General features: G+C 44.3%; 1 protein-coding gene across 1 annotated transcript in view; it reads left to right on the top strand.

Moving 5' to 3' along the window:
- Positions 1–27712, top strand: part of LOC120860936 (high affinity cAMP-specific and IBMX-insensitive 3',5'-cyclic phosphodiesterase 8B) — a 113126-nt gene that overhangs the window by 78798 nt on the left and 6616 nt on the right. The window contains exons 10-20 of the mRNA XM_040236645.1: positions 4765–4807; positions 9224–9301; positions 10353–10429; positions 11878–12042; positions 15070–15115; positions 15527–15662; positions 16563–16761; positions 20912–21129; positions 22551–22671; positions 23362–23529; positions 25679–25808. Of these exons, the coding sequence (XP_040092579.1) occupies positions 4765–4807; positions 9224–9301; positions 10353–10429; positions 11878–12042; positions 15070–15115; positions 15527–15662; positions 16563–16761; positions 20912–21129; positions 22551–22671; positions 23362–23529; positions 25679–25808 (1381 nt within the window). The remainder of the gene's footprint in view (positions 1–4764; positions 4808–9223; positions 9302–10352; positions 10430–11877; positions 12043–15069; positions 15116–15526; positions 15663–16562; positions 16762–20911; positions 21130–22550; positions 22672–23361; positions 23530–25678; positions 25809–27712) is intronic.

Here is a 27712-nt window from a genome sequence, read left to right as displayed (position 1 = left end):
AGCTATCAATCTATATTCTCAGTTGAACATACAATTTTCTCAATATTTTGTTATGAAATTTTTCAAACACAGAAGAGAAAAATTGTAAGTAAATACACATATACATACCACCTAGGTTCTGTAACACTTTGTTCAATCATCTGTGTGCTATCAATCCATCTATCCCTCCCTCGATTCATCCATCACTCCATCTTGTTCTTTGATAGATTTCAAATTAAGTTGCAGACATCGGGACATTTCACCCCTTGGCAGTTTGGCATGCATATTATTAATTTGAATTTAATATGTGGTTGAGAGTTTTTTCATTTCTTAGTAAAGGTTACATATGGTGAAATGTACAAGCCCTAAGTATGACAGTCCTTGTATTTTGACAAATGCATATGCCTCTGTAATGCAGACCCCTCAAGATTTCAAACCCGCCCGCCCCAGACATTCCCTTACACCCGCTTCCCAGTTATCCCTGCCTCCACTCCCTCCCTTCCCACCCCGGAGGTAACGCTGTTCTGACTTCTGTGACCATAGGTTAGTTTCGCTTGTTCCAGAGCTTCCTGGAGCGTCTCTTCTTCTGTGTCGGCTTTTCTCATTCGTCATCGATGTTCTGAGATTCACTTATGTTGTCCGTGGGCTTCCTAGGCGGCTCAGTGGTAAAGAATCCACCTGCCGCCTGCAGTTCAGGAACCACAGGATAAGTGGGTTTGATTCCTGGGTCAGGAAGATCCCCTGGAGAAGGAAATGACAATCTGCTCCAGTATTCTGGCCTGGGAAATTCCATGGACAGAGGAGCCTGGCGGGCTACAGTCCAGGGGGTCACAAAGAGTCAGACACGTGACTCAGCATGAATGTATGTTGTATGTATCAGTATTTTTTTTTTCTTTTTATTTCTACCACAGTTTATTTCTCTTGTTGACAGACTTGTAAGCTGCTTTCCATTTGGATTCCTTGGAACATTCTTAGACAAGTCTTTTTCTGAATATATGCTCTCATTTATCTTGGGTAGATAACTCAGGAGTAGAACTGAACACAGAAGAGCTGGGTCACAGGGTAGGCATGCATTTAATTTTATAAGAAACTGCCAGACCTTTTTCATAGTGACTGTACAACTTTATACACCCTCTAGTGTGTAAGAGTTGCAGTTGTTCCACATACTTGACAGAATTTCTTTTTAGTTTTAAGCGTTCGGGTGGATGTGCAGAGAAAATGTCTTTTTACAATTTTATTTATTTAGATGCTTATTTATTTGGCTGCGTTGGGTCTGAGTTGTGGCACACAGGCTCCAGAGCGTGCAGGCTCAGTAACTGCCGGATGCAGGCTCTCTGGGTGAGTCATGTGGGCTTCAGTCGGCTGAGCTGCCCTGCAGCATTTGGGATCTTAGTTCTCTGACCGGGGATCAAACTTGCATCCCCTGCATTGGAAGGTGGATTCCTAACCACAGGACCACCAGGGAAGTCCCAAGAATATCACTGTTAAACAGTTATTCTTTTTTTTTTTTAAACAGTTATTCTTTAAGAGGAAAACAGTCAAATGACCTTGACGTGCATGGACACACACATGTAGAACCTGCAGTGTTTTTAGGAGCCAAGCATAATCCAGTGTCTGTACACAGAGCATTTAGCACAAGGACAGCAACACTTGCAGGACCCTATTGTATGTTAGGTAACTAAAACATTGGAATTATGAATTTTTTTCCCCCAAATAGGCTGTAAGCTTCCAAGGCCTTGCTATTAATAAGAAATTCCAGTTCTGAGCTCTGGCAGGCGTGGCACCGGCCGGGCCAGCAGCATTCATATTGCAGCACCTTAGTGCTGCATCCTGTGGGACACAGGAAACCAGAATTCTTAGTCATTTATAGATGCATTTCCATTGCAAGAAGGGGAACAAAACACCATACTCTGGAGAGATTGGCTGTCACATGGCCTTTAAATTAGGATTCTTTGCTTCGCTTTAGCGTGCGCACGACAGAATCTACCCATAGCGGAGTCTTGTCTTCTCCAGAGTTACAAAGGGAATTATATTCAAACAGGCCCTTCACCGAACCAGAGCACTGTGTCCTCAGACCCCAGTTTAACAAGCCTGAACCCCAGGCTGCCCTTCTGGGGCCTAACCGTAGAGAGCAACGTGACATACAGAAGCGGCTTTAGATCTAGAGAGAGCCGGGTTTGGAATTGAGATCTGCCAAGGGCTGGCTGCGTGGTTCAGGGAAGTCCCTCAACTTCTCCATCTGTCAGAAGGAATGATGACCTTCCCTCCCTTGCAGGGACATTGTAATGAGCAGGCTGCTGGTGTAGAACTGCTGCTGCTGCTAAGTCGCTTCAGTCGTGTCCGACTCTGTGCGACCCCATCGACGGCAGCCCACCAGGCTCCCCCGTCCCTGGGATTCTCCAGGCAAGAGCACTGGAGTGGGCTGCCATTTCCCTCTCCACTGCTAGCACTGTGCAGACACGGAAGGAAAGGCTGCTGTAGTCACGGGAGCAGTGGCCCCTCTCCTGCTGCCCGCGAGCCTCCTCCGCCCGCCCAGCAGTGAATGCCCAAGCACACAACCGCTCACTTTCTGTGTGTTTCCTCTCTGCTCAGTCACTTCAGTCACGTCAGACCCTTGGTAACCCCCTGGACTGTAGCCGGCCAGGCTCCTCTGTGCATGAGATTTCCCAGACAAGATGACTGGAGTAGGTTGTCATTTCCTCCTCCAGGGCATCTTCGCGACCTAGGGATCGAACCCACGTCTCCTGCCTTGCAGGCAGATTCACTACCACTGAGCCACCAGGGAGGCCCGCTCTCACTGAGTGACTGAGAACTATGGGGAAATAATTGTAGTGGAAGCATTCATACCAAGTTATAAATGATGGGTGGGTGTAGCCTTCCAAGAAAATTGCAATTCTGTAAGATTTTTTTCATTCAAGTGAACCTTTGGTTGTAAAAGGAGGTGTCTGGGAGAGGCACATGGATTGTGAGTCAGAAGCTTCAGTAAAAACCTAGCCCTGCTGAGGTGTGAGGGGCCAGCTGCCGCCGGGCACAGTTCTGACCACAGAGGACTGTGAAGTGAGTCCTGGCCTGACACGGCACTCAGAAGCTCTGCTCGTGAAGCCGTTGATGGTCGGCCGGTTGAGGAGTGTTTCCAGTCTCGCTGCTGTCGGTAACGTGGAGCCCGTCATTCTAAAGGCAGGGCTGGCCAGGGCCTCGCTTGGACCTTGGGCTTACTCGAGTTCCATTAGACTGAATACAAAGCCTGTGTTGCCCTCCCGGGAGGGCCACAGTCCAATCAGCGGGCCTGGGGAGGTCAGTGAAAGACAAGAAAGGGTTTTTGGTGTGTGATCTGGGGAGCCACGGGACTTTGGTCCTTAAGGAAAGGTGGATTGTGATTCAGAGAGAAAAGCTTTCATTTAACAATGACTTGCTTTTGAGCTAAAAAGTTGACTGAGAAAAAGCTGTACTCATTTGGTATATCAAAAATTCATATTGCACTCAGTAGCTTTGAGAAAATGGTCTTCATTTGTAAAGAAAAAAACAAAACAGGGAATTCTCTGGCGGCCCAGTGGCTAAGACTGCACTGCTAATGCAAAGGGTTCTATTCCTGGGTGGGGAATTAGATCCTACATGCTCCTACTAAAACCCAATGAAGCCAAATAAAATGTAAGGAGAACAAGAAAAAGACAGAAGAAATAAAAAGATCCCATAATTGTGGGATAAATGAGTCAGAGCCCTTTGGTCACCTGTAAGACCAAGATCTCACACAGGCTGGCCATGAAACTGTTTTTGTAGTTACATGGAATGAACTGTGCAGAACAATTCGTACAAAACTTCAGTTTTATGTGATTATTTTTCAATGGGTCAATCAAGCTGGAACATTTTTGCCCGTGTCTAATATATTAATATATGGGACTTCTGGCTGTTACAGCTGATGTTGCTAAACCGTACTATCTTCCTCCATAAACAGTCCTACACACTCGTCTGTCTTGCTCTTCAGGTTAACTTACTCCATTCATTCAGTGCCTACAAGCGTATCGTGGTTTTAGAAACCAGAAATAGGTGGATTTAGCAGCAAAGCAGCCTGATTATAATCATGACAGCTAGATGTGCCCCAGAATCAATGTCTGAGTTATCGACATAAGAAATGCAGGACCCCCCAAAGAAAGCATAGTTATTATTTCTACTGCTATGACTTCACTCAGCGTTTGACAGATATTTACCGAGCATTAGCACAAAAAATTGATACTGAGAAAGAAATAGGTGCCAAACTGAATCTAAAGTTAAGACCTTGTGAAGAAACGTTTAGTAAATTGACTCTGTCTATAATTGATGTATGTTTGAAGAGCTTTTTTGAAAGGTTTTTATTTTTAATTCTAGGCTTAAATTCAGACTGCTTTTATATTACAGGAAAAATATACAGCATGTCTGAAATAAAAACAGGGTACATATGATGGCCTGATAAAAATATTTAATCTTGTTTAAAATTTTTTTTGTCTTTTTGCATTTCTGTAGACTGTCAAAAATGAAAACAGCTGACTGGAGATCTAGATGTCTTGCTTAGCAAGAGCATCCCTTGGATGTCTTCCTGTTCTCAGATGCAGGCATTTTATAAGTGTCTGGATGTAACAGAGAATTTGCAGTGTTATCATCTGTGTACATCTTTCATCTGTTCATATTATCTGTGCAACGTCTTCCTTTCTTGAACTCGTCAGAGTTTTTAATGAAATTGGTTGGAAATGTAACTAATACCATATTTTAAATCTCTCTTTCTTGCTTTACCAAACTTCTGAACAACTTTAGATTCTCAAGATTCATCGTGATTCAGGAGACAATTCTCAGACAGGTGAGAATACTGCAATTTCACTCTTACACGGTCGGGTGGGATTTGTGGGCTCAAGTCTATGAATCAGTCTGAAGAAGCCTGGATTGACAGTTTCACCACCCCAGAAACTTGAATTACTGATACCTCAGTGCTGATAATGAAAGGTTTGAGAGCCAGGTTAAAAGCAGGATCCCTTAAAAGGCTTTGAATCTTCATTCTTGGCAAGGTTTTCTCCTGAATGCCTTCCCCATCCTGGCTTCTTTTGCTGCCTGGAAACCATGGAGAGCAGATAAACTCAAAACAGAGCATGGCCTGGAGGTCCAGAGAGTACACTGTCATCACACCACAGTCAGGCTCCCCTTCTCTGCAGTAGTCAGTGAAACGTGAATAGGCCCTCCTGGGACTCAGGGGCAGCGAGTCACCATTTCAGCTGCCCACACCCACACGTCATACCTTGAGCAAGACTCACTGACTCCTGATTTCCTCTGCCATGAAAAGAGGGGGCTGAACTAATGACCTCTACATCAGAAAGGTCTGGAATTCTTTGATCATTAGAGGGAAAAATCAGTCTGCCACCAACAATGTACAACTCTCATTCCTGTACAGACAGCACCTTCTCCCCGCTGCTGGGGGCTTCCCAGCCGCTTAGGCGTACTTACGTAGTACATAGTGGGCCCTGGCCTACTTCAATTCAGTTCATTTCAGTCGCTCAGTCGTGTCCGACTCTTTGCGACCCCATGAATCGCAGCACGTCAGGCCTCCCTGTCCATCACCAACTCCCGGAGGTCACTCAAACTCACATCCATCGAGTCAGTGATGCCATCCAGCCATCTCATCCTCTGTCGTCCCCTTCTCCTCCTGCCCCCGATGCCTCCCAGCATCAGAGTCTTTTCCAATGAGTCAACTCTTCACATGAGGTGGCCAAAGTACTGAAGTTTCAGCTTTAGCATCATTCCTTCCAAAGAAATCCCAGGGCTGATCTCCTTTAGAAGGGACTGGTTGGATATCTTTGCAATCCAAGGGACTCTCAAGAGTCTTCTCCAACACCACACTTCAAAAGCATTAATTCTTCGGTGCTCAGCCTTCTTCACAGTCCAATTCTCACATCCGTACATGACTACTGGAAAAACCATATCCTTGACTAGACGGACCTTTGTTGGCCAAGTAATATCTCTGCTTTTGAATATGCTATCTAGGTTGGTCATAACTTTCCTTCTAAGAAGTAAGCATCTTTTAATTTCATGGCTGCAATCACCATCTGCAGTGATTTTGGAGCCCCCCAAAATAAAGTCTGACACTGTTTCCACTGTTTCCCCATCTATTTCCCATGAAGTGATGGGTCCAGATGCCATGATCTTCGTTTTCTGAATGTTGAGCTTTAAGACAACTTTTTCACTCTCCTCTTTCACTTTTATCAAGAGGCTTTTTAGTTCCTCTTTCTGCCATCTCCGTTCTGGAGTGGACTGTGTTTTTCACCGACTCAGCAAGATTTCATCTGATCTGACCTTCAGTTTCTTCATTTGTCAAATGAATTAACTGTTTGGTATCTTTCTCCTCTTCCCTCCACACTCTGTTTCTTTCACAGATGGTTTAGTTTATTTCCTTAACCTAGTGAGAGTATTGTTTTAACTAACCTACCAGCTAAAAACTGTTACAAGCATTTTCATGTCCTTTATGGTGCCCAGTATTGCCTTGCATATAATAGACACTCAACAAATACAGAACACTGATGATAAACTGGAACCATCCCATCTTGGAAAGCAGAAGTTCTGCCACTTATTAACTCTTTGACCTTGAGCTACCCACACAATTTCTCCAAGTTTAAATTTCCTCATCAGTAAAATGGAGATTGTACTTAGTAGCTTGTAGAACTGTTGTAATGATTATATAATTACTATTGTTAAGTAAATAGTAAAGCACAATGTTTGATGCATAGTAGGTGCTCAGTATATGGTAGCTGGTTGTTGTTTTTTTAAATTGATGACACTATATCCTTTTTTGCCATTGAGTATGGCTGCTTGAATCTCTCATCCTTCATTTCTCTGTCTTTTTAAATTCAAATTCCACAACATCTGTTGATTGAAGGAATAAATGAATTCTTTGATTTAAATGGCCTTTATTGAAGAAATAATTTCTGCAAACCCTTGATCTTTTCTGTTGTTAAAGATTTTCTTAATTTTAGCTGAAATGAAGTCTGAAAGAATAAGCATTTCCCATCTTTGAATAATTCTAATGGATGATTTAGAATTCAACCAGCCACCCTGGGCTGTATATAGTCTCTCTAGTTTAGCTTTATTTGGAAACTGCACTTTGAGGAACTCTTGTGCTCTTTAATCCTGAATTTAATCTTAAATATTTAATGCCAGGTTTAATTTGTTATCTGATAAACAAATGTTATGGGTGTATATGATTATTAAGCTCCAGAATAGGCTCAAAACCAGTGTCTTGCAAATAACCATCAGTTTCTCAGGTTTGAAAGATGCAATATGATCCTAACAATATCACTTGAAGTACCGCCTACTCTAGATACCTTTTAAAGAAATACTGAAGCGCAAATCCAAGGCCAGGAAAATTATTAAGGCAGGATCTGAAAGAAAAATACACAAAAGGATAGTAAAATATTTCAAGTTAGGCGATTTAAGGCAAGATCCTAAGGCTTTGTTGTTCAGATTAACTTTGTAATACTTCTGCCCTCCACTCTGGGCGTCCCATGTAGCGCTAGTGGTAAAGAACCCCCCTGCCAGTGCAGGAGACATAAGAGACCTGGGTTCAATCCCTGGGTCGGGAAGATCCCCTAGAGGAGGGCAGGGCAACTCACTCCAGTATTCTTGCCTGGAGAATCCCATGGACAGAGGAGTCTGGTGGGCTATGGTCTATAGGATCACAAAGAGTCGGACACGACTGAAGTGCCTTAGCACACACGCACCTTCCACTTTAAGCTATATAAATATAATTCAGATTTAGTTATTACTGATTTAAACTTTTAAAACTTGAATCAGATTTTTTAAAGTGCTATCTATAGTTGCTGATTTAAACTGTTTAAAATTGAATCAGATATTTAAGAACATTAAAGTAAATAGTTAAAAAGGTGACCTAGAGACTTATCGAAGACATATTACAAAGTAATAACAAGTAATAAAATAATATTGTAATATGATCCCATGTGTGCTTGAAAAGAAGTTATACATGCAGATGAACAGATGTGATTCATAATAACGGACATGAGCTGTATACTTACTACGTAGCAGGCACTGGCTGTCCCAAGTGCTATGTATGAATTAACTCGTTTACATCTCACAACAATCTGTGAGTGAGATGCTGTAATCATCCCCATTTTGTGGATACCGAGACACAGAAGGAACATTCCCAAGGTTACACTGCTTTCAGATGGCGCAGTGGAGATTGGAATTTCAGCAGTTTGGCTCTGAAACTGGTTCTGTTAATTACTGTGTTCTGTTGTACTTTTTTGGTGTCACTAGACAATTCTGTAAAACTCACTGCGTCTCTTTTTCTCTCTTGAAATATGGTCACTTATTGGTGTCTGAGAAAAGCATTTCCCCTGCTGAAACCTGCACATTTGTGCAGCGAGGGAAAACTCTGTGTTATGGTTAAGTTTTTCTCCTTGCTCATGGGTTACTCGTACAAGCAGCAGGTGCCCTGAAAATGTATCTTTCTGAAGCCCCCCCTCTGACATGTTCACCCTTTGGTCCTCATTGGTAGCATCGGTAGCACTGTTTAATTAGATTTCACATTAATGTGACAGCACATTTTGAGGGTTAAATTCAAAGTCGGCAAAGACACAGAATTTTTAAAGTATTTTTTTTCCACCAGAAAACAGGGATGAAAGTGAAAGTTAAATGGTTGGAAATTGTTGGGATTATAAAATTGCGTTTTCCTCTCTTCATTCCCGGGATCTGCATCATTTGATGAAAGCATATTCTCAGGAGAACTTAGAAAACCATCTAGAGGTCTGACTTTTCAGAGGGACCTAAAACTGGTCCAAATTGATTTCTCAAATAAATTCAACTCTCTATGGATTTGACTAGCAGTTTATTTCCTCAGATAACCCCACAGAAGCCTTTCCCGTCCTTTATCCTTCAAGTCAAAAACAACTCCTCAAAATTCTCCCCATGTTTTAATGTCTATTTTCAAGAAGATATTTATTAATGGAACTAAATAACCCTTAATAATAAGCTGCACTACAATGTAATATGGTACCGCAAGAAAAGGGCATCTTTTTACAATTAACATTATTGATAATACTGTGTGTGCTGAGGATTTAAAGGCAGAGTGGTCCGCTATTTCTTTAAAAATATTTTTACAGTGCTTAAAAAGTAACCTTGTTTTCTTTGGAGAATGAGGGAAAAAATATGTGTAAACTTTGCTGTGAATAAGCTATAAACTAATCACTCTCTATTACTAATCTGAAATCCTTAGAGTCTCATTCATTCAGATACAAGAACAGGAGGAAAGAGTCCGTTGATGTGAAATCAATATCATCTCGAGGCAGTGATGGTAAGAAGTTCATATTTCCTTGACTTTAAAGTGTAGGAAATGACATAGGAATATATTCAAGAATTCGTCAGCATATAAACTAAATCCCAAAGAGTAGATTTTGACTAAACCGGCTTTTTTTCCTGTAGGCAGAAAAATTTTAGGCCTTTTTACTCTTTTTTACTTTTTATAGTGTTTGTCTTCCCTACGAAATGACGCTAGGCTTGTTCCTTTCTGTCCTAGTATGTGTTAGGACACATAACCACCGGAGCAGCTCAGTCTCAATAGCTGAGTTCCTCTTAGCGGCTATCCTTCAGGTCACAGTGGGAAACGTGAGCATGAAGGAAGCGGCTGACCTAACACGGACCAAAGAAATAAGATGGATAATTCATTGAGAAAGATGGCTAAAGCACACAGCATGCAAGAGATCGGGACCAAAAATGAAATAACAAAAATGGACTGACATTTTCCCCAGTGGGTTGCGGGTGAAGATAGATGGAGAGGATAATGGATGAGGGGATTTCAGCTGGACTAGCTCAGTTTTTATAGATGAGAGCCAGACCCACCATCAGTTTTTGGTGTTAAGACCCTGAAGACTCAGAATGAGGGGGCCTCATTCTCCTACCTATCCCCACCCTAGTCACGGATCACACCTCCCCGCCTACACGGCAGTTATTTGGCTACATGATCTGTGGCTGAAGGCTGAAAGTGATGGACCTGCCCAAGTTGGGCTTTAGTGACTTAGGGAAAGTGAATCCTGGGGCATCGTCAGGCTCTTGAAATGAGGTTTCCGGATCCCATCAACCCTCTCTGAAATCCCCCTGTGGGCCTGAGACTCATGAAACCTTCCTGTCATCAAAGTTCTAGGCCAGAGCAGCCTTTGCAGTCCCTGGCAAGTAGTGGCTGAGCCCTCAGCAGTTTAAGAGATGGGTGAATTCACTGCTTTGTGGGGTGCAATGGAGGACAGTAGTCCTGTGAGAATCAGGCCCCCGGTCCATGAAGGGTTCCTTTGCTGCACTGAAACCCAGCTGAGCCACCAGCAACAGATTCAGCTTTCTTGACTTCTCTCCAGCACCAAGTCTGCAGAACCGTCGCTACCCATCCATGGCGCGGATCCACTCCATGACCATCGAGGCTCCCATCACGAAGGTGAGTGGCAGCTGCGGCCTCTGCTCTGCAGCCAGGCCCACCGAGCCCTCGCTGTATTCTGGAGATAAAGTGACGAATGGCGTACTTCCAATATCATGGAGTTTACAGTAAAGGAAACACATTAAACAAATAAACACATCCTAAATACATAGTTATAAATGGCAACCGCTGTCATAAAGGAAAACAACAGGTGTCTGTGAGGGAGAATTAGGTTAGGGCCCTGTTTTGGTTGGGTGAAAGGGGTGGTCAAGGAGGGTCTCTGTAGAGGAAGTAACATTTGCAGTAAGACCTGGAGGATGCAGAAATGTTAGGAGAAGAGGAGTCTAGCAGGCGCGGCAGGGGACGAGCACCGAGGTGGGAGGAGGGGACGGAGCAACAGAGGACGGGAAGGGAAGTAGCGTGACTGGATCTTGGCGAGCAGCGGGGAGTCTCGGTGACAGCGATGTGCTAGGCTCAGTGTGTTCTGACCAGCTGAGCCAGAGGAAGTGTATGTTCTGGTTTATGTGCAGCAGAAACCACGGAAGAGTTTAAAGGAGGGAAGTGACATGGCCTGGTATGTTTACTGAAAAGAACCCCCAGCTGCCATGCAGAGGATGGACTGGAGATGACAAGAGTGAAAGAGAAGAAGCCACTTATGGACCTATTCCAGAATCCTAAGCAAGGAACGGTGCCAGCTGCACTGGAATTACAGCAGTCGAGGTGGAGAGAAATGAGTAGATCAAGAAATATTGGGGAGTAACTTCAGTTTCTCTTGATGATGAATTATACTGTCAGGTAGGGCGAGAATTGAGGGAAAGTGATATGTCAACCAGGGCCTCCCAGGTTTTGGTTTGAGCACAAGATTAATAGAAGTGGGGTTTTTTCCCACAGCAATGTAGAAACCAAAGGAGTGCAGCTCTTGTCTTTTTTTTTTTTTTTTAATGTTTACTTGCTTGCTTTGGGAAGAGGGGAGCAAGGTCATGACTTTAGTTTTTGACATGTAAATAAGATAATCCAGTAGAGAGGTCAGGCAGGGAACTGGATATATAAATCTGAAGGTCAAAATGGAGTTCAGGGCTGGGGTGTAATTTTGGAGAGTCCTCAGCACGCAGGTCATATGTGTCCAGAGTCGTGGAAAGGAAAGAGCTCATCTCTGAGAGAACTGTAGAGCTAGAGGGAGGCCCAGCATTAGTCTCCAAGGGACTGTAGCTCGCAGCAGAGAGCTAGAGGAGACAGATCAGCAGAGGAGCCTGAGAAGGTGTAGCTGCCGAAGTGAGAGAAGCACCAGAGAGGGTGGCGAGAGAAGCTTGCCTCAGTGCGATGAGGTGCTGCCGTGAAGACACCGGGCATTTTGACAATAAGATGTGTTATCATCTAATTGCTTTTAGATTCTGGGCTCACGAGTGACTTTTGGGAAGCAGAACCCTAATTTCTTCAAATTTATTCTTTCTCTCTCTTTCCTTCCTTAGGTTATAAATATAATCAACGCAGCCCAAGAAAACAGTCCTGTCACAGTGGCAGAAGCCTTGGACAGAGTTTTAGAAATTTTACGAACTACGGAACTGTACTCCCCTCAGCTGGGTACCAAAGATGAAGATCCCCACACCAGTGATCTCGTGGGTGGGCTGATGACTGTGAGTGATGAGAAAAAACCGGAAATGCATGGCAGATGACATTAAATGTACTCCCGAGTACATGTGACAGATAAACTATTGCCGGCAGGTGTAGAAATACCTGCTGTGCGAGCTAACTAGAAGCAGTGGCAGGAACACAAATGAATAATTTGTCCTTCAGAATTCATGTTGCAGTAATGAGTAAATGGACAGTTGATTGAAGGCTAGCTATCACAGTGGGGCCCTTGTTAACTTCTTCCCCTTGACCTGGCACGGTTATCCATTGAGACCTTGGCTTCCTCGGACCTCAGGCTCTTTATATAATGAAAGGGTTGGTACTTAGATGACAGCACTAGTTTCCAAAATCTTATCTGTAGAATCCTTTCTTTAAATAAAAGCTTTACATGGCGTTCCTTTTATAATCAATAAAAACAGAGTAGTGCTGCTGTGGCTCAGTACAGGGAGGAGGGGAGGGGCCACCGTCTGTAGCCACTAGAAGTGGCTGACTTCTAAGGACCTTGTCCTGGCCTATTGGTGTTGCCGTGATCTGTCTGTCTGTAGTCATCATCTATCAGCAAGTGAAGAAAAATAAGAAAGTTCAAATTATTCATTTGTGCTTCTTATTGGAGACTGAAGCTGGAAGAATTCTTCGGGAGAACAAAGTCTGGGGCACCAAAGAGTTTTACTTTCAAGTTTTCTGTCCAGCCCTGCCACCAGATGCTGAATGTTGCCTGGCTTTCTGGTCCATTGTCCTTGTTCTTACCAAAGGTCCCTGATGCCCCCGTGATTTGAGTACCCTCCTGTTCCTTTCAAGGCCCTGGGTTGGCCTTGGTCCCCCATCCCAATGCAGTGTAGACTCTGTTTCTAAAGGACACACACACCACACTGGAATATTATTCAGCCAGTAAAAAAGAATGAAATAATACCATCTGCAGCAACATGGATGGGCCTACAGATGATCAAGCTAAGTGAAGTAAGCCAGACAGAGAAAGACAAATATCACATGGCATCCCTTATATGTAAAATTTAAAATCATGATACAAAGGAACTTATTTATGAAATAGACTCACAGATATAGAAAACAAATTTAGGGTCACCAAAGGGGAAAGGGGTGGTAGAGGAGATAAATTAGGAGATTAGGGTTAGCAGATTCAAACTACTATATATAAAACAGATAAGCAACAAGAACCTACTGAATAGCTCAGGGAACTATAGTCAATATCTTATAATAATCTATAATATAAAAGAAACTGAAAAAGAATACACACACACACACACATATATGTATAACCACTTTGCCACGCACCTGAAACTATCTCAACATTGAGGGTCAACAATACTTCTGTTAAAAAAACAAAGGAAGACTGGCAAGGGTCTATTAGGAGGCCGGCCACTGCAGAGCTGCTGTGGGGAGATTCTGGTTCCCAGAACAAGTGACCTGCTGTCCTTTCCCTGCTGCTAGACCATGGGCTTCCTCTCCAGGTCAGGCAGTGAGGAACCAGTGCAAGCTTCCACCTATTCTTAGGAAGTGTTAGGAAAGAGAAGAGACAAAGGCAAATTAGAAGCAGAAGGAAAACATAAAAACCACGACAGAGGAGCCCCTTGCGATGTCCGCCCTAGAGGCAGGAGAGCTATGGCCGTAATGCCTCATCTGTTTATCTGGTTCTGAAAGTTTAAGCTCTTGGCCTGAAGATTCTACGTGTGACTTCAGGAGAGCCCTTCATTAACACTTTAAACCTTAGCACATACTTTCGCAGGATGACAAATAAGCAGTTATAATTTAAGCAATTATAAATGACTTTTAAGCAAAGATCTAGTTAATTAGGTACTCGGGTAGAAGGTAGAGGATAGGAACTGACACTGAAGAACATCTGGGGACTAAAGTTCAAGAGCCTGTTAAATGGGGGGACATGGGCATTCTGTTCACTCCCTGTGCTGCCCTTCCCAAGACCTCAAGTCCAGAAACTTCCTTTGAAGGCTAACAGCAAAGCTCATGTTAGAAGATAGAGACTATAACTGGAAAAAAGTTAATTTAGATGTTAGTCAAAAGTTAACCCAACCTTTAAAAGCTTTGGGGCTTCCGCAGCGGCTCAGTAGTAGAGAATCTGCTCAGCAGTATAGGAGATGTGGGTTTGATCCCTGGGTCAGGAAGATCCCCTGGAGGAGGGTATGACAACCTATTCCAGTATTCTCATCTGGAGAATCCCATGGACAGAGGAGCCTGGTGGGCTACAGTCTACAGGGTCACAAAGAGTCGATACAACTGAGCAACTGAGCACGCTAAAGGCGTTACGTTAAATCATACCCCAAATGTGGCCCATGGATTTGGCTCCCCAGGATGTAAGTCTAAGGACACCAAAGTAACAGTCCCTAGGGCTTCCCTGATAGCTCAGTTGGTAAAGAATCCGCCTGTGATTCCTGGGTTGGGAAGATCCCCTGGAGAGGGGATAGGCTATGCACGCCAGTATTCTTGGGGTTCCCTTGTGGCTCAGCTGGTAAAGAATCCGCCTGCAATGCGGGAGACCTGGGTTTGATCCCTGGGTTGGGAAGATCCCCTGGAGAAGGGAACGGCTACCCACTCCAGTATTCTGGCCTGGGGAATTCCATGGACTGTATAGTCCTTGGGGTCACAAAGACTTGGACATGACTGAGCGACTTTTACTCTCACTTTCATGAGGATGCCTGGGGTCCTTTCAAATGAACACGCACCCAAAACAAGATTACTTTTGTGATTTCATCGATGTGGCTTCACAATGTCACAAAAGAAAGATGGCATGAGAACAGAGCTAGCTCACAGCTCAGGTAAGAGACCTGAATGCAGCCAGAGCCACTTAATTCTCGGTTCTGCATCTCCTGCAGCTAATAGCCAAGAAAAGGAGTATCCCCTGTTCTGTAGCTGTTGTTCTGATCCAGTTTTGAGCTTCAACCTGGAGTTTCAGATTGACTGAGTTATTCAGGATTCACATCCCTTTGGCTAATTAAAGAACTGAGAGAATAATGATAATGGCATAGAAAGCATGCTTCTCATAGCATCTGTCTTTATTCCAGGATGGCTTGAGAAGGCTGTCAGGAAACGAGTACGTGTTCACCAAGAGTAAGTTGTCCTCTCTCCACCTGTGGCTGGTAACCTGTCTCTGGCCTTCTGTCTCCCTCGGTGTTGTGATTATTGTTTGGGGAGGGTGTTTGTGATACTTGCTGTTGGTCTCATTGGAGTTTAAACATCTCTATGGTCTACATTTGAAACCAGGTCTCCTAATACAAATTACTTCTCTGTGCACTGTCAGAGTATCTGTCTATATTTAAACAGTTAATTCAGTTAAGCTGAATTATTTTTCTATTGGGGGATCTTGAAGTTCAGAAGTATAAGAGAACCCTGAGGTGAAAATCTTCCTGCCCCTGGAAGTTCAAGACTTACTTTCTAGCAGCACTCATGAAGATGACAGGTGCTCAGCAGCGCTCAGGAGTCCCCAGTTACCCACCCTTCTTGCCCCATCTGTTTGCTCAGACGTGCACCAGAGTCATAGTCACCTTGCGATGCCAGTAACCATCAATGATGTCCCCCCTTCCATCGCCCAATTACTTGATAATGAGGAAAGCTGGGAGTTCAACATCTTTGAACTGGAAGCTGTGACGCACAAAAGGTACGTGGCTTCTCTGGCTGCCGGCAGGGGAGGGTTGATGGACATACTCTAGGCTTTCACATCTGGAAACTGTGAGGGAGATGAGTCCTTGCCACAGGTGACCACCCAGGCTCTGCTTTTCATGCCATGCTGGAGGAGTTTCAATCATGCAGAGAGGCCATGGTCCCTGGAGTGAGCTCCCTATGGAGCAGGGAGTATCAGCGGGTAAGAGCTGGGATCAGCCTGGTGGCAACCCGGGATGAAGAAATACTGAGTGTCTTCTTCAGATCTAGCCAGGTCATCCTTTCTGCCAGTGAGCCAAGAGTTCTAAGCATTCTCAGCCCTGAACTTGTTAAAGTTCCAGCTTACAGCATGAGTCTGAGAGCACTGTAGCCTCTTCCTTGGATTCACCCTATAGGCAGGAGAAAGACCCGATAACTCAGAAAGTCCTCTCCTATTACATAAGTTCATTTCTTCCAAGGGTGTTGGATATGAATGAAACTCACCTGTAAATAAGTGACTCTCTGACATGACTCTGCTGAGCCCACACAAGCCACATCTTTTGTCCCCAGGCTCAGTAACTTCCTCAGGGAACACAGAAGTGTGGAGCTTACGTAGAAGCAGAGGGAGGGACTGTAAGAGGCCTTTCTTGGCTGTAGAGCCAGTGAAGGGCAGATGACTTGGAGACAGTCTAGAAGTCATTTGGATTAGCCACCACGAGGCACCTAGTTTTAAAGAAGTGACGGGTGAGGAGGAGAGGCTCTATCTATCACCTTCTAATTTGGACAGGACGATTTTTATGCCCCTGTGCTTGTGGAGTAAGCATCGGAGGGAGGTGAACCAATTGCCCAGTATCTTCAAAGAAAGCAGTTTCTGGAGCAGTTAATACAATGAATCAGAGTGTATGTTCCTGTTTTTCAGGCCATTGGTTTACCTGGGCTTGAAAGTTTTCTCCCGGTTTGGAGTATGTGAATTTCTACACTGTTCTGAAACTACTCTTCGGGCCTGGCTCCAGGTGATTGAAGCCAACTACCACTCTTCCAATGCTTACCACAACTCCACCCATGCCGCTGACGTCCTGCACGCCACAGCCTTCTTCCTCGGCAAGGAGAGAGTGAAGGTAGAATTTTGATAGCGCAATCTAGTTACCTGCACAGCTTTTGGAGAACTCAGAACTCGACCTTCATAATATATTAAGCAAACAGCTATTTTGGACCCAATTTGACAGAGTCTTTGAACTACCAAAGTGACTGATCCTTTCAGTGTTGTAAAGACACTGCCTTTTCTCCTAGTCCTCCCTTCCCCCAAATGCCTAAAATAATAATTTATGCTGCCGTAGGGACTCCTTTACATGTCTGGCTGATCCATAAACCCATTCTCCAAATGTTCACTAGGAGCCCTTCATGATACCAGCTTAGAGGACAGAACTTAATTATTAGAGCAAATGGTTACTAGGTCTAGAGATTACATTTTTAAGATCAGAGTTTTGTCATTAGTATGTTATAGTCCAGATAGCTATGAACCGTTCAGCGTCCTTCTGATTTATATACGTATGTATGTGTTCTGTATAGGTGTGAATTGTGTTCATCTGTATGCTAATGATTTCTATACTTCTGGAAGAGTTCCGAGTTCCTTAGTCCGAGAAGTCAGCACTATTGTTGAAGGTGCTGGTTTGCAGGGCAGCTCTGTGTATACCCCACATGTGGCTGCAAGAGATCCCCGGCTCCCCTCTTTTCCAGCTATCATCACTTTCAGTGCAGCTTGTAATTCTTTGCTGCTACAATTAGAAGTGAAGCTTAGAAAGTTCATACCCTTGGAACAAGTGCTATAGAGACAGACTGACATCAACCTGCAGATGCTTACCGTGCAGTCGTTCCCTTACTTAGTCTTAGACCCTAGGTGCTCAAGGAGAGTGGTAGTTGGACAGGCAAAAGGGGCAGAAAAAGCACTGACACACGGAGGGGGCGGTGTTGCCTTCTCAGTGTTGTCAAAGACTGACCCTGGCATTAATTTTCATCAGCAAGAAAGCAAATAGGGAGGTTCAAGGACGATGCTTTTGTAAGGTTTTTCTCTCTTTTTAAAAAGGTGGTATTACAGGTGATAACAGCCTGTTTCTATGGCACTGTTTTTGGCTGCATGGGCTTTCCGTTGCGGTGCACAGGCTTTCCCTAAGTGCGGCACTCCTGGGCTTCTGCAGCCACAACATGCAGGCTTCTCCTTCTGTGAGGAGCTAAAACACTTCCAGATTCCTCTCCAGTTTCACATCCCTCCATTTTCCACATGAGAGATGATACAGCAGAGTTTGCACACGGTCAAACGAGGACAGGAGCTTGGGCATTAACACTGAGACCAAACTGACCTGTAGGCACTGCAGCCTTGAGTTCAAGATGAAGTCTTCTTAAACAGAATCACTCTAGAAAAAATATAGATTAAATGCTTGATCGATTAGGGAATGCTTAATCACTTTATTATCTCCTTTACTCTCCCTCCCCTAAAATAAGAAATTTTCTTTAAATTATTTGTTCTGCTAGAGCATTCAGAGTCTAATTAAATGCCCAAATAGCAATACAAATAAGTCTAAGACTAGATACAATGCTTGTAATCCAAAAGACATTTTCTAAGAGGCCAAAGAATCAAATAATTTAGAGTGGCAAGGAACCCTGGAGAATTGGGCTGGAAGGGACTCCTGAGCTCAAAGGTTTAGTAGCAGCCCAAGATCACTGGTTAGTCCACTATGAAGCGCTTCCTGAGGCCTCTTCCACCAGACCTGCTTCCGCTGCTCAAGAGTCAGAAAAATGATCTTACCAAATCCCCATGTCATCGGTCACCCCTAACTTCTTTAGAAGGCGAAAGCTCTTAACGTCACTGACAGCTCCACGTCCTCAGCCAGATCGTGTGCAGAGCCGGCATTGTCCTTCAGCGCCTTACAGACCCTGCCCCCTCCCCACCTTACCTGTTCCTAGGACCCACTCTTAGCGGAGAGGTCAGGATAGCCAGCGTTCTTTTGTTATTGACTGTGTGTGACTGTTTATCCTAGTAAACGAGCTGTTGCAAAGGCTGATCTAGGATGGAGTCCATTCTGACCCTGCTGGCTGAAGGAAGACAGCACTGCAGATATGTCTGCATTCCTCCTCCCGTGGGTTTGGCAGGGGGTTTCTTCCACAGACAGTCGTCCCTGTTGTGGGAAGAGCCTCGCTCCTCCCATCTGCTAGTGAGCAGCCTGGCCTTCTTTCCCTGCCTCCCTTGCATTTATCAGACACTGCCTTAATAGACAGTGCCCACCAAAACTCAGGGCATGGCCCTGATAGCACTGTAAAGGGCAGGGTCCGAATCAGCGCAAGCTGGAAGGGCATGTCTCCTCTAATGCTATTTGTTGTCTACTCTAGTCGCTTGAATCTATGTCATTGAAGAATGTTAAAATAAATCATCCCCGTACTCCAAGCAAGATAGAACACACTCCAAGAGCACTGGCTGGAGGCCCAAAGTTTGGGCCTCACAGGCCTCACTGCACAGGGAGAATCAGTGAGCATGGAGGCCAAGCAGGGGCAGCCTGGGCCCCTGACTGTCCCTGCGGGTTACCATGGCCTCTCCGAACCAGCATCAAAAGGGGGCTAGGCATGTTTGCTCACCCTGGGCATCACAGCATCAGTCTCTGGGAAGAACCAAGAATGGCCTTGACTGCTCTGCCCACTTGAGAGGGTGATTCATATGGACCAAGGCCAAGCCAGGACTGTCCCCCAGCTCCAGGAGGTCAGTCTGAAAATGGAAATGTCTTCCTTCTGGAAGGGACAGTTTTCAGAAAAGTTTTCAGGGCTGAGCTTCAGAATCACTGTTTCTTACCGGTTCACATCTGAGAAGCAGTTTGCAGGGTTTTCCTCCAACAGCCTAGGAAAGCAACTCGGGAAAACCAAAAGTTATGCCCACGCCACCCCCTACCCTGAGCCTCATCTTGGGAACCACTTTTCCTCTCGCTCACTACCCTTCAGTCACAATGATGCTCTTTTAAGGTCCCTCTTCGTAAATCACTTTGTTTCGCATCAGAAGCATCATGTTGACTGATCTGCCTGGATTTCTCTCCCTTGCCATTTTTTGCCTGGCTCACTCCTGCTTATCCTTCCGTTTCCAGCATAAAAATCGCTCCCTCAGAGACCCCATTCTTGCACACCCTCTGCATCATCCAGAGTAGCCAGAAGCCACATTTAATTAAAACAGAATGAGACATTGCATTCCCTGGGTGCACTGGCACATTTCAAGCATCCAGGAGCCGTGAGGGATGGGGGGTTACTGTATTAGAGAGCCCACATGCAGACTTCTCCATCAGCACAGAAAGCTGAAAGGACAGCACTGCCCTAAACGAGACCAGGCCTCATGGCTACACTCACAAAGCACCTGCACGTACCTCCTTAGCCCACCTTCCAGTAAGTTACTTATGCTTTCCCCAGTAAGTGGCCAGCTGTGTTAGCACAGACACCATGCCAGAGTAATTCACCACCGTAACTCCTGCAGCCTGCAAGACAGCTGGCGCTCAGCAAGCCTCCAATAAATGGTGGCTGAAGGAAAGAATTCATAAAGTACAATGTCTTCTACAACAGCAGGCCATTGGATAACTTCTTCCTCTAGCTGTGAGCTGAGAAAACCTGTGGGTGATGTTCTGGGTTGTGTTCTTTAATTATATAATGAGTGCGTTAAGAAGAGGGGTCTCCCTTTTTGCCTTTGCCACCTGCTGGCCCAGAGTGAAATTGTGTTTCTTGACTGTGAGAGCCCCGTTAGCGTCAGTTTTCCTGGGAAAATTCTTCTTGCCCTTGATCCCCTTATGTTACTTGGCTCTACTCCTTTTATCTGTGTGTGGAGAGTGTTATCTGTTGTTTCATCTGTGCTGTTTGCTGCCACACTCTCAGTCTTTTCAGAAGTAGGCAAGTAAAGTAACACTCGTGATGCTAGGCCACTTTCCTCTCCGTCCGCTTATGGAAGAGTCAGGGCACTAGACCACACTGCACGCACTCCTGTTTGTCACTTTCCTGCAGGACAACTAGAGTAAATGGACTCTGGAGAAAGAATTTAGGTATCCATTATAACCGCAACTCAGATTTCTGTTTCCCTCCAGATAATCCACGGTACAGCAAGGTGATGTGATGTATCCTAGGTGGCCTCTTAACTTCTAGGAAGTCAGAGAAGGATCCCCTGGCGTATGCCCTCCTGGGAGACAGGGATGAGTGTAGGTCTCCATTATCCAGTGGGTAACACTCAACCTTGCCTCCCCCGGGCCCCAGGGAAGCCTCGATCAGCTGGATGAGGTGGCCGCCCTGATCGCTGCCACAGTCCACGACGTGGACCACCCGGGAAGGACCAACTCTTTCCTGTGCAACGCGGGCAGTGAGCTCGCTGTGCTCTATAATGACACCGCTGTCTTGGAGAGTCACCACACAGCCCTGGCCTTCCAGCTCACGGTCAAGGACAGCAAATGCAACATTTTCAAGAATATCGACAGGTTTGTGTGCTAAGGCTCTTGTGATTGGGTTTGTAAAATGTAAGGCGGAAACTCAGTTTTCCCTGACTTCTCCAAGTACTTAGCTTCCTCTTGGTGAGGAAGAGGAAATAATGATAGTTTTCCCATTGTATCAGACAGTAAAATAATAGCCTTGCCCTTCTCATCTTAACTGTACTTTTTAGACTGTTTTCATCTTCTTAAACTCCATTTGGTCTCCAGTGAGTTCATAAAAATGCTTTATATACTGCAAAGATTTCTATAGATTATTGCTAATGATAAATGTAACAGATATTTCTACTCTCTCAAAAGGACATCCTGTCTTTGGTGTAACTCGAGGAAATGTATCCTTCCCCAGCTTTCCCCAGCTCAGTTTTTGGGCACTTAAAATCCTAACTCAGGAGGAGACGGTGTTCCCCAGTCCCAGCAGAGCTCCTGGAGTCCACGGGGGGCGGGGGGGGGGCGGCTTCCCCCCTCACTGTTATACTCTCTCCTCTGGTGAGTTTGCCACATGTGAGCAGATAGGAGACATTCTTCTCACCTGACACGGCCCTGCAGTCAGACTGAATACTTCCAACACAGTAGCAGCCAGGCTGGAGAGAAGACCCCCCCCCCCCCGGGAGAGGGCAGTGCAAGGAGAGTGCAGAGCTCGCTCGGGCCTCAGTGATCACTTGTCACCATGAACCCGAACCGATCATCTTGGTCTCTAGAAACCTGAGGAAATCTCGTTATTATAATATGAAAATATTCAGTTATTCCACCTTCAGCTGAGGGCTTCGTCAGTATCAGGTTCCGTTTTTAAAACTTTCAGAGGAGGAATTGTTGCCGATAGCCAGTTTGATTCAGTTCCTCATTCTGGCTCCTGGACTTAGAAAAAGATGACAGGAACTGGGCGTGACTGAGCAGGGTTGCTGCTCCTCCCATTACAACTTCTGTGTAACTGCAATGTAGACAATTGCTCGTTAATCGGAAAACTCTTCCAATGCTGTCATCAAAGGAAATGACAAGACTTCTCTGTAATAAGAATCACTGTGTCTGCAGTGAAAGCCAGGGGACAGTTCATCAGGTTGCTGCACCAGCCTCACAGGGAAGAACTCGTCATTTCCTCCTGCCTTGCTGTTCTGATGTTGCCAAGGGCAGACAGAAGGGCATCACCTTGTAAAATAAGTGCCCATGTGACAGGTGGTGCCTCTTTTAATACTCACAGTCATATGAGGGTCAGCTATCTTTGGGAAGATGGTATAGTGTCACCAAGTCCTGGTTTGGTAGGAAGATGAGCAGGGAAACTCTTTTGTGGTCTTCGCTCATTTCTTCAGTGCCCCTAGCTTCCTCCTGGATTGTGGGAAGTGTGGTGAAATGGCAGAACAGTCCTAATTCAGGGGGCATGATTTGAACAAAGGCCCTTTGTCCTCTGGTTATTTTAGGAACCATTATCGAACACTGCGCCAAGCTATTATTGACATGGTTTTAGCAACAGAGATGACAAAACACTTTGAACATGTGAACAAGTTTGTGAACAGCATCAACAAGCCAATGGCAGCTGAGGTAAGCATTTCACATGTAATAATACACATCAGAGTGTATTTCCGTTAAACCCTATACTCTGGCCTCAAAGCATTTTCTCTCCGTCTTGAATACAAGATGGCTACTTACTTGGAGTTGGTAGGGAAGGGCTGAAAGTGTTGGCCACTTGTTTCCCCTGGCAACAAGAACAGATTGAGTGTCCATAGCAACTCTGAACTCCCTGAAAGAAGAGCCCTGAAATAAAGCCAGTGGTGACAAAAGGAAGTAGGCCCAAAGACGACGATGAGAGGACCCTGCAGACAGCTGAGACTGGAATAAATGGTGGCGTTTTAGAGGATTCAAAGCCCTTCTAGTTCTCTGTTCTTTGGGCTCTCGGGAGACCTCAAAATTAGATGCTTTAAAGAATTATATTCCTGTTGATTTTCATTAAATGTCTATCAGTATCTGAAGACTGTAGACAGGTAAATTGGGAGTGACTGGTTGCAAACAAAACCACAAGGTGGGTGGTGATAGGAACACTGAACTTTTAAGCCCTATGTGTTTGTATTGCTTGAATATGTCAGCGTACCATATATGGAATTAAATTTGGGAACACCTCCTTCAATCACGTCTCATGCCTGAGGTGGCCTGGGTGACCGCCGTCTAGTATCTAGCCAGTTGACTCTTGTGGGCTTCACCATTGTATTGAACCAACCCTTGTCTGCTTTCCAGATTGACAGCAGCGACTGCGAGTGCAGCCCTCCCGGGAAGAACTTCCCTGAGAACCAGACCCTGATCAAACGCATGATGATTAAGTGTGCGGACGTAGCCAACCCCTGCCGCCCCTTGGACCTGTGCATTGAATGGGCTGGCAGGATCTCTGAGGAGTACTTTGCACAGGTGGGCTGCCTCTCTGGGGAAGCGCCATGAGTGAACAAGTTAAATGACTCTTCCTCAGAAAGAGATGGCTCACCCCTGCCTGGAATAGAATTCTGGTCCTCAAGAGACTAACTGGTATGGCTGGTCACTACTCAAAGTCTCTCTAGGGGGAAGGAGAGAAACTGAGCCTTTGGGATTCTTTTCATTCTCAAGTTTTTAGATCCTGAACTACCACAAAAACTGGGAAATCCATTCATTCATCAGATTATCATCTCTATGTTGTATTGTGGGAAACACAGACATAAGATACATCTCTGCCTGAGGGTACCTCATAATGCAGTAGGGGATGTAGCCATAAATAGGTCCACACAATGTATTTTTTTAAGTGAAAACACTTCTAAAGAAGGTATATGTTAAGTCCTAAGAGTTCAGAAAGGTTTTGGGTTTTTTTTTCCTAGATAAAAGAAGGGCTTTTATCTAGAAAGGTGGAAAAGGTGTTAGAGCTGGGTTTTTTTTTTTTTTTTTTAAGGATTTCAAAATTTAGAAATGAGAAAGGACATTCTGAGAGAACCAAGTGTTATGACCAAAATTAGTAAAGAGGAAACATAGAATTTCTATATAAGAATAGGAACTTTGGCAGTGTGAAGAGTTGAAGAATAACCTAAAAAGTAGCAGACCGTAAGATGCCATTTGAAATAGAGGCCTACTTCCAAAGAAGAGGCTTTAGGGACTAATGTTTATGATGTGGGACAGAAAGACAAACATATCCCAAGTGGCTACAAGTAATTATTTGGGGAGGGGAAGTGCCGCTATCACTGGAATGTACTACTGAGGCAGGGTAAAGACTAGCCAATGGTGTCTAGAAGGGCTGGCAGAGCAAAAACCAGCTAAGGATGCAGGAAGTTAGCTGTAGCTTTCAAGGATAGGAAGAGAGTCCATGGGAATTAGGACAGCCAGCTCTGAGCTTGCCAGAAAGAGAAGGGGGAAAAAAAACCCCAAACCTCTCCTTGAACAGCAGTGGATATTTTAAGGCTGCCTGATCGACTGACCTGAAATGAGCAAGCTGAGCCGAAACTGGTAGGAGACCGTTAATGGGGCTTTCCAGGACCCACAGAGAAGACTTAAAATCCTACTCCTAGATAGTCTCAAAGTCTGTGAATGGGGAATGGGAAAGAACCACTTTTAAGTTCTTTAATGTAATTTGCCTGTGTAGGCGTCCTTTTCCCATAAAGGACATGTTCACACGACAATGTGACCTAAAACTCGAGTTACAGATGAGGCTTCTGGCCAGCCGGTCTCTGGCTCAGTACACCACCAGTAAGTGTGGATTTTAACTTCAGTCCTGTGAATTAGGACCTTAGGCATTATAAACATACACTTCAATGTGCAAAATGCTCAATTTACACGTATCATCAGAATTGCATGCATTACCAGTACAGACAGCCAAACAGTTTGTCAGTCATTCTTTTCAGGTAAAAATAGTTATTCCATGAAAAAGAGAATCGAGTTCAGCTCAACTGCCCACCTGCTTTTCCTCCAGACAACCTTCACACCCTTGGATGTGCAGCGCAAGGGCTTTCTGTATACTTCGGGTTTTGTCACACAGAATATTTTAAAAAGGTATTTTCAAAGGCCAAGTTTAGTAAGATTAATAATTCTGCTTTCATTTAGACATTAAGTGAAACTGACTTTCTTTTTAAACTGCAAGCATATAACAGTGAATAATACAATGTCTGTTGATACAGCTTGGTTCCAGTTCTTCGATTTGTGCTGAGACGTCTGCAGCTTTAAACCCACCATTGCTCCTCTACCCTCAGTGTAAACTCCACTTAGTATTTAGTAGTGCTACTTTGAAAGTGGTCGACCTTGCAATCATGAAAACAGATCTTAGAAAAGAGGGTATGAATCCAGAAATCAGTGCTTCGGTGGGGTCGGGGTGGGGGGTGGGTAGCTGTAAGGTAGTATCTCACACATTTGAGTCAGAAGACCTGAATCCAGTCACTGCAGCTCATCAGGTAGTTGTTATGTAAGCCCTGAGAAATGCTGAGCCTATTTCTTGATCGATACAACTGGATTATGACCCCTTTCCAAAGGGTGGTTCTCACAAACTCGATGCTACTGTGACACCTCCTCATGTCCCCTACAGCCCTGTGTGTATTATTTCTTACAGACGGATGAAGAGAAGAGACAGGGGCTACCCGTAGTGATGCCAGTGTTTGACCGGAATACCTGTAGCATCCCCAAGTCCCAAATCTCCTTTATTGACTACTTCATAACAGACATGTTTGACGCTTGGGATGGTAAGATGTTACCCACAAACAGAATATCTTGTTATGCTTTATAATGATTACCTTTAATGACAGAGGCCAGGCCTAAAGGTGTTAAATGTTACTTTAAAAAAAAAAATGTCACCTGCTTGTGGCCAGATATGGTGGGAGCACATGAACACTTTCTGCATCCTCAGCACAGACGATGTGTGTGGAAGACTCAATGGATGGCCGATAACTGGATAAACATGTGTTTAACTCTTCAAAGGACGTATTTCCAAAGCTTAAAGGAGTTTTATTATATCGTTGGAGGAAATTCTAGAGAACACAAAATATAAGTCTACTCTGAATCACAGATTCTTTTGGTAATGTCACTTGATAAACAGCTTTTCACTGAGATTTGTTTTTATTTTTATTTTATGATGGATAATAGTTGATTTTCAATGTGTTACTTTCAGGTATACAGCTAGGTGATTCAGTTACATATATACATATATCCATTCTTTTTCAGATCCTTAACCCATATAGGTTATTATAGAGTATTATCTACTGTTGAGTAGAATTCTCTGTGCTGTACAATAGGTTCTTATTGATTATTGTCTACATAGTAGTGTGTAGATGGTAATCTCAAACTCCTAATTTATCCCTCCCTCCACGTTTCCCCTCTGGTAACCATAAGTTTGTTTCTAAAGTTTCTGAGCTTGTTGTATAAATATGTTCATTTTCATCCTTTTTTTTTTCAGATTCCACATATAAGTGATAGTTCTTTCTCTGACTTACTTCATTTAGTATGATAGTCTCTAGCTCCATTCATGTTCCTGCAAATAACATTATTTCATTCTTTTTTTTTATGGCTGAGTAACATTCAGTTCAGTTCAGTCGTTCAGTCTTGTACAACTCTTGCAACCCCATGGACTGCAGCACGGCAGGCCTCCCTGTCCATTACCAACTCCCAGAGCCTACTCAAACTCATGTCCATTGAGTCAGTGATGCCATCCAACCATTTCATCCTCTGTTGTTCCCTTCTCCTACCACCTTCAATCTCTCCCAGCATCAGGGTCTTTTCCAATGAGTCAGTACTTTGAATCAGATAGCCAAAGTATTGGAGTTTCAGCTTCCGCATCAGTTCTTCCAATAAATATTCAGGACTGATTTCCTTTAGGATGGACTGGTTGGACCTCCTTGCCATCCAAGAGACTCTCAAGAGTCTTCTCCAACACCACAGTTCAAAAGCATCAATTCTTCAGTGCTCAGCTTTCTTCAAGTCCAACTCTCACATCCATACATGACTACTGGAAACACCATAGCTTTCACTAGAAGGACCTTTGTTGGCAAAGTAATGTCTTTAGCTTTTTAATATGCTGTCTAGGTTGGTCATAACTTTTCTTCCAAGGAGCAAGCATCTTTTAATTTCATGGCTGCAATCACCATCTGCAGTGATTTTGGAGCCCCAAAACATTAAGTCTGTCACTGTTTCCACTGTTTCCCCATCTATTTGCCATAAAGAGATGGGACCAGGATGCCATGATCTTAGTTTTCTGAACGTGGAGTTTTAAGCCAACGTTTTCACTCTCCTCTTTCACTTTCATCAAGAGGCTTAGTTCTTCTTTGCTTTCTGCCGTAAGTGTGGGGTCATCTGCATATCTGAGGTTATTGATACTTCTCCCTGCAATCTTGATTCCAGCTTGTGCTTCATCCAGTACAGCATTTCTCATGATGTACTCTGCATATAAGTTAAATAAGCAGGGTGACTATATACAGCCTGGATGTACTCCTTTCCCGATTTGGAACCAATCTGTTATTCCATGTCCAGTTCTAACTGTTGCTTCCTGACCTGCATACAGATTTCTCAAAAGGCAGGTCAGGTGGTCTGGTATTCCCATCTCTTGAAGAATTTCCCACAGTTTGTTGTGATCTACACAGGCAAAGACTTTGGC

The sequence above is a fragment of the Oryx dammah genome, unplaced genomic scaffold, assembly GCF_014754425.2.
Source record: "Oryx dammah isolate SB20612 unplaced genomic scaffold, SCBI_Odam_1.1 HiC_scaffold_11210, whole genome shotgun sequence".
Lineage (NCBI taxonomy): Eukaryota > Metazoa > Chordata > Mammalia > Artiodactyla > Bovidae > Oryx > Oryx dammah.
Note: the sequence above shows the minus strand (reverse complement) of the source record. Positions and strands in the feature narration are given on the sequence as shown.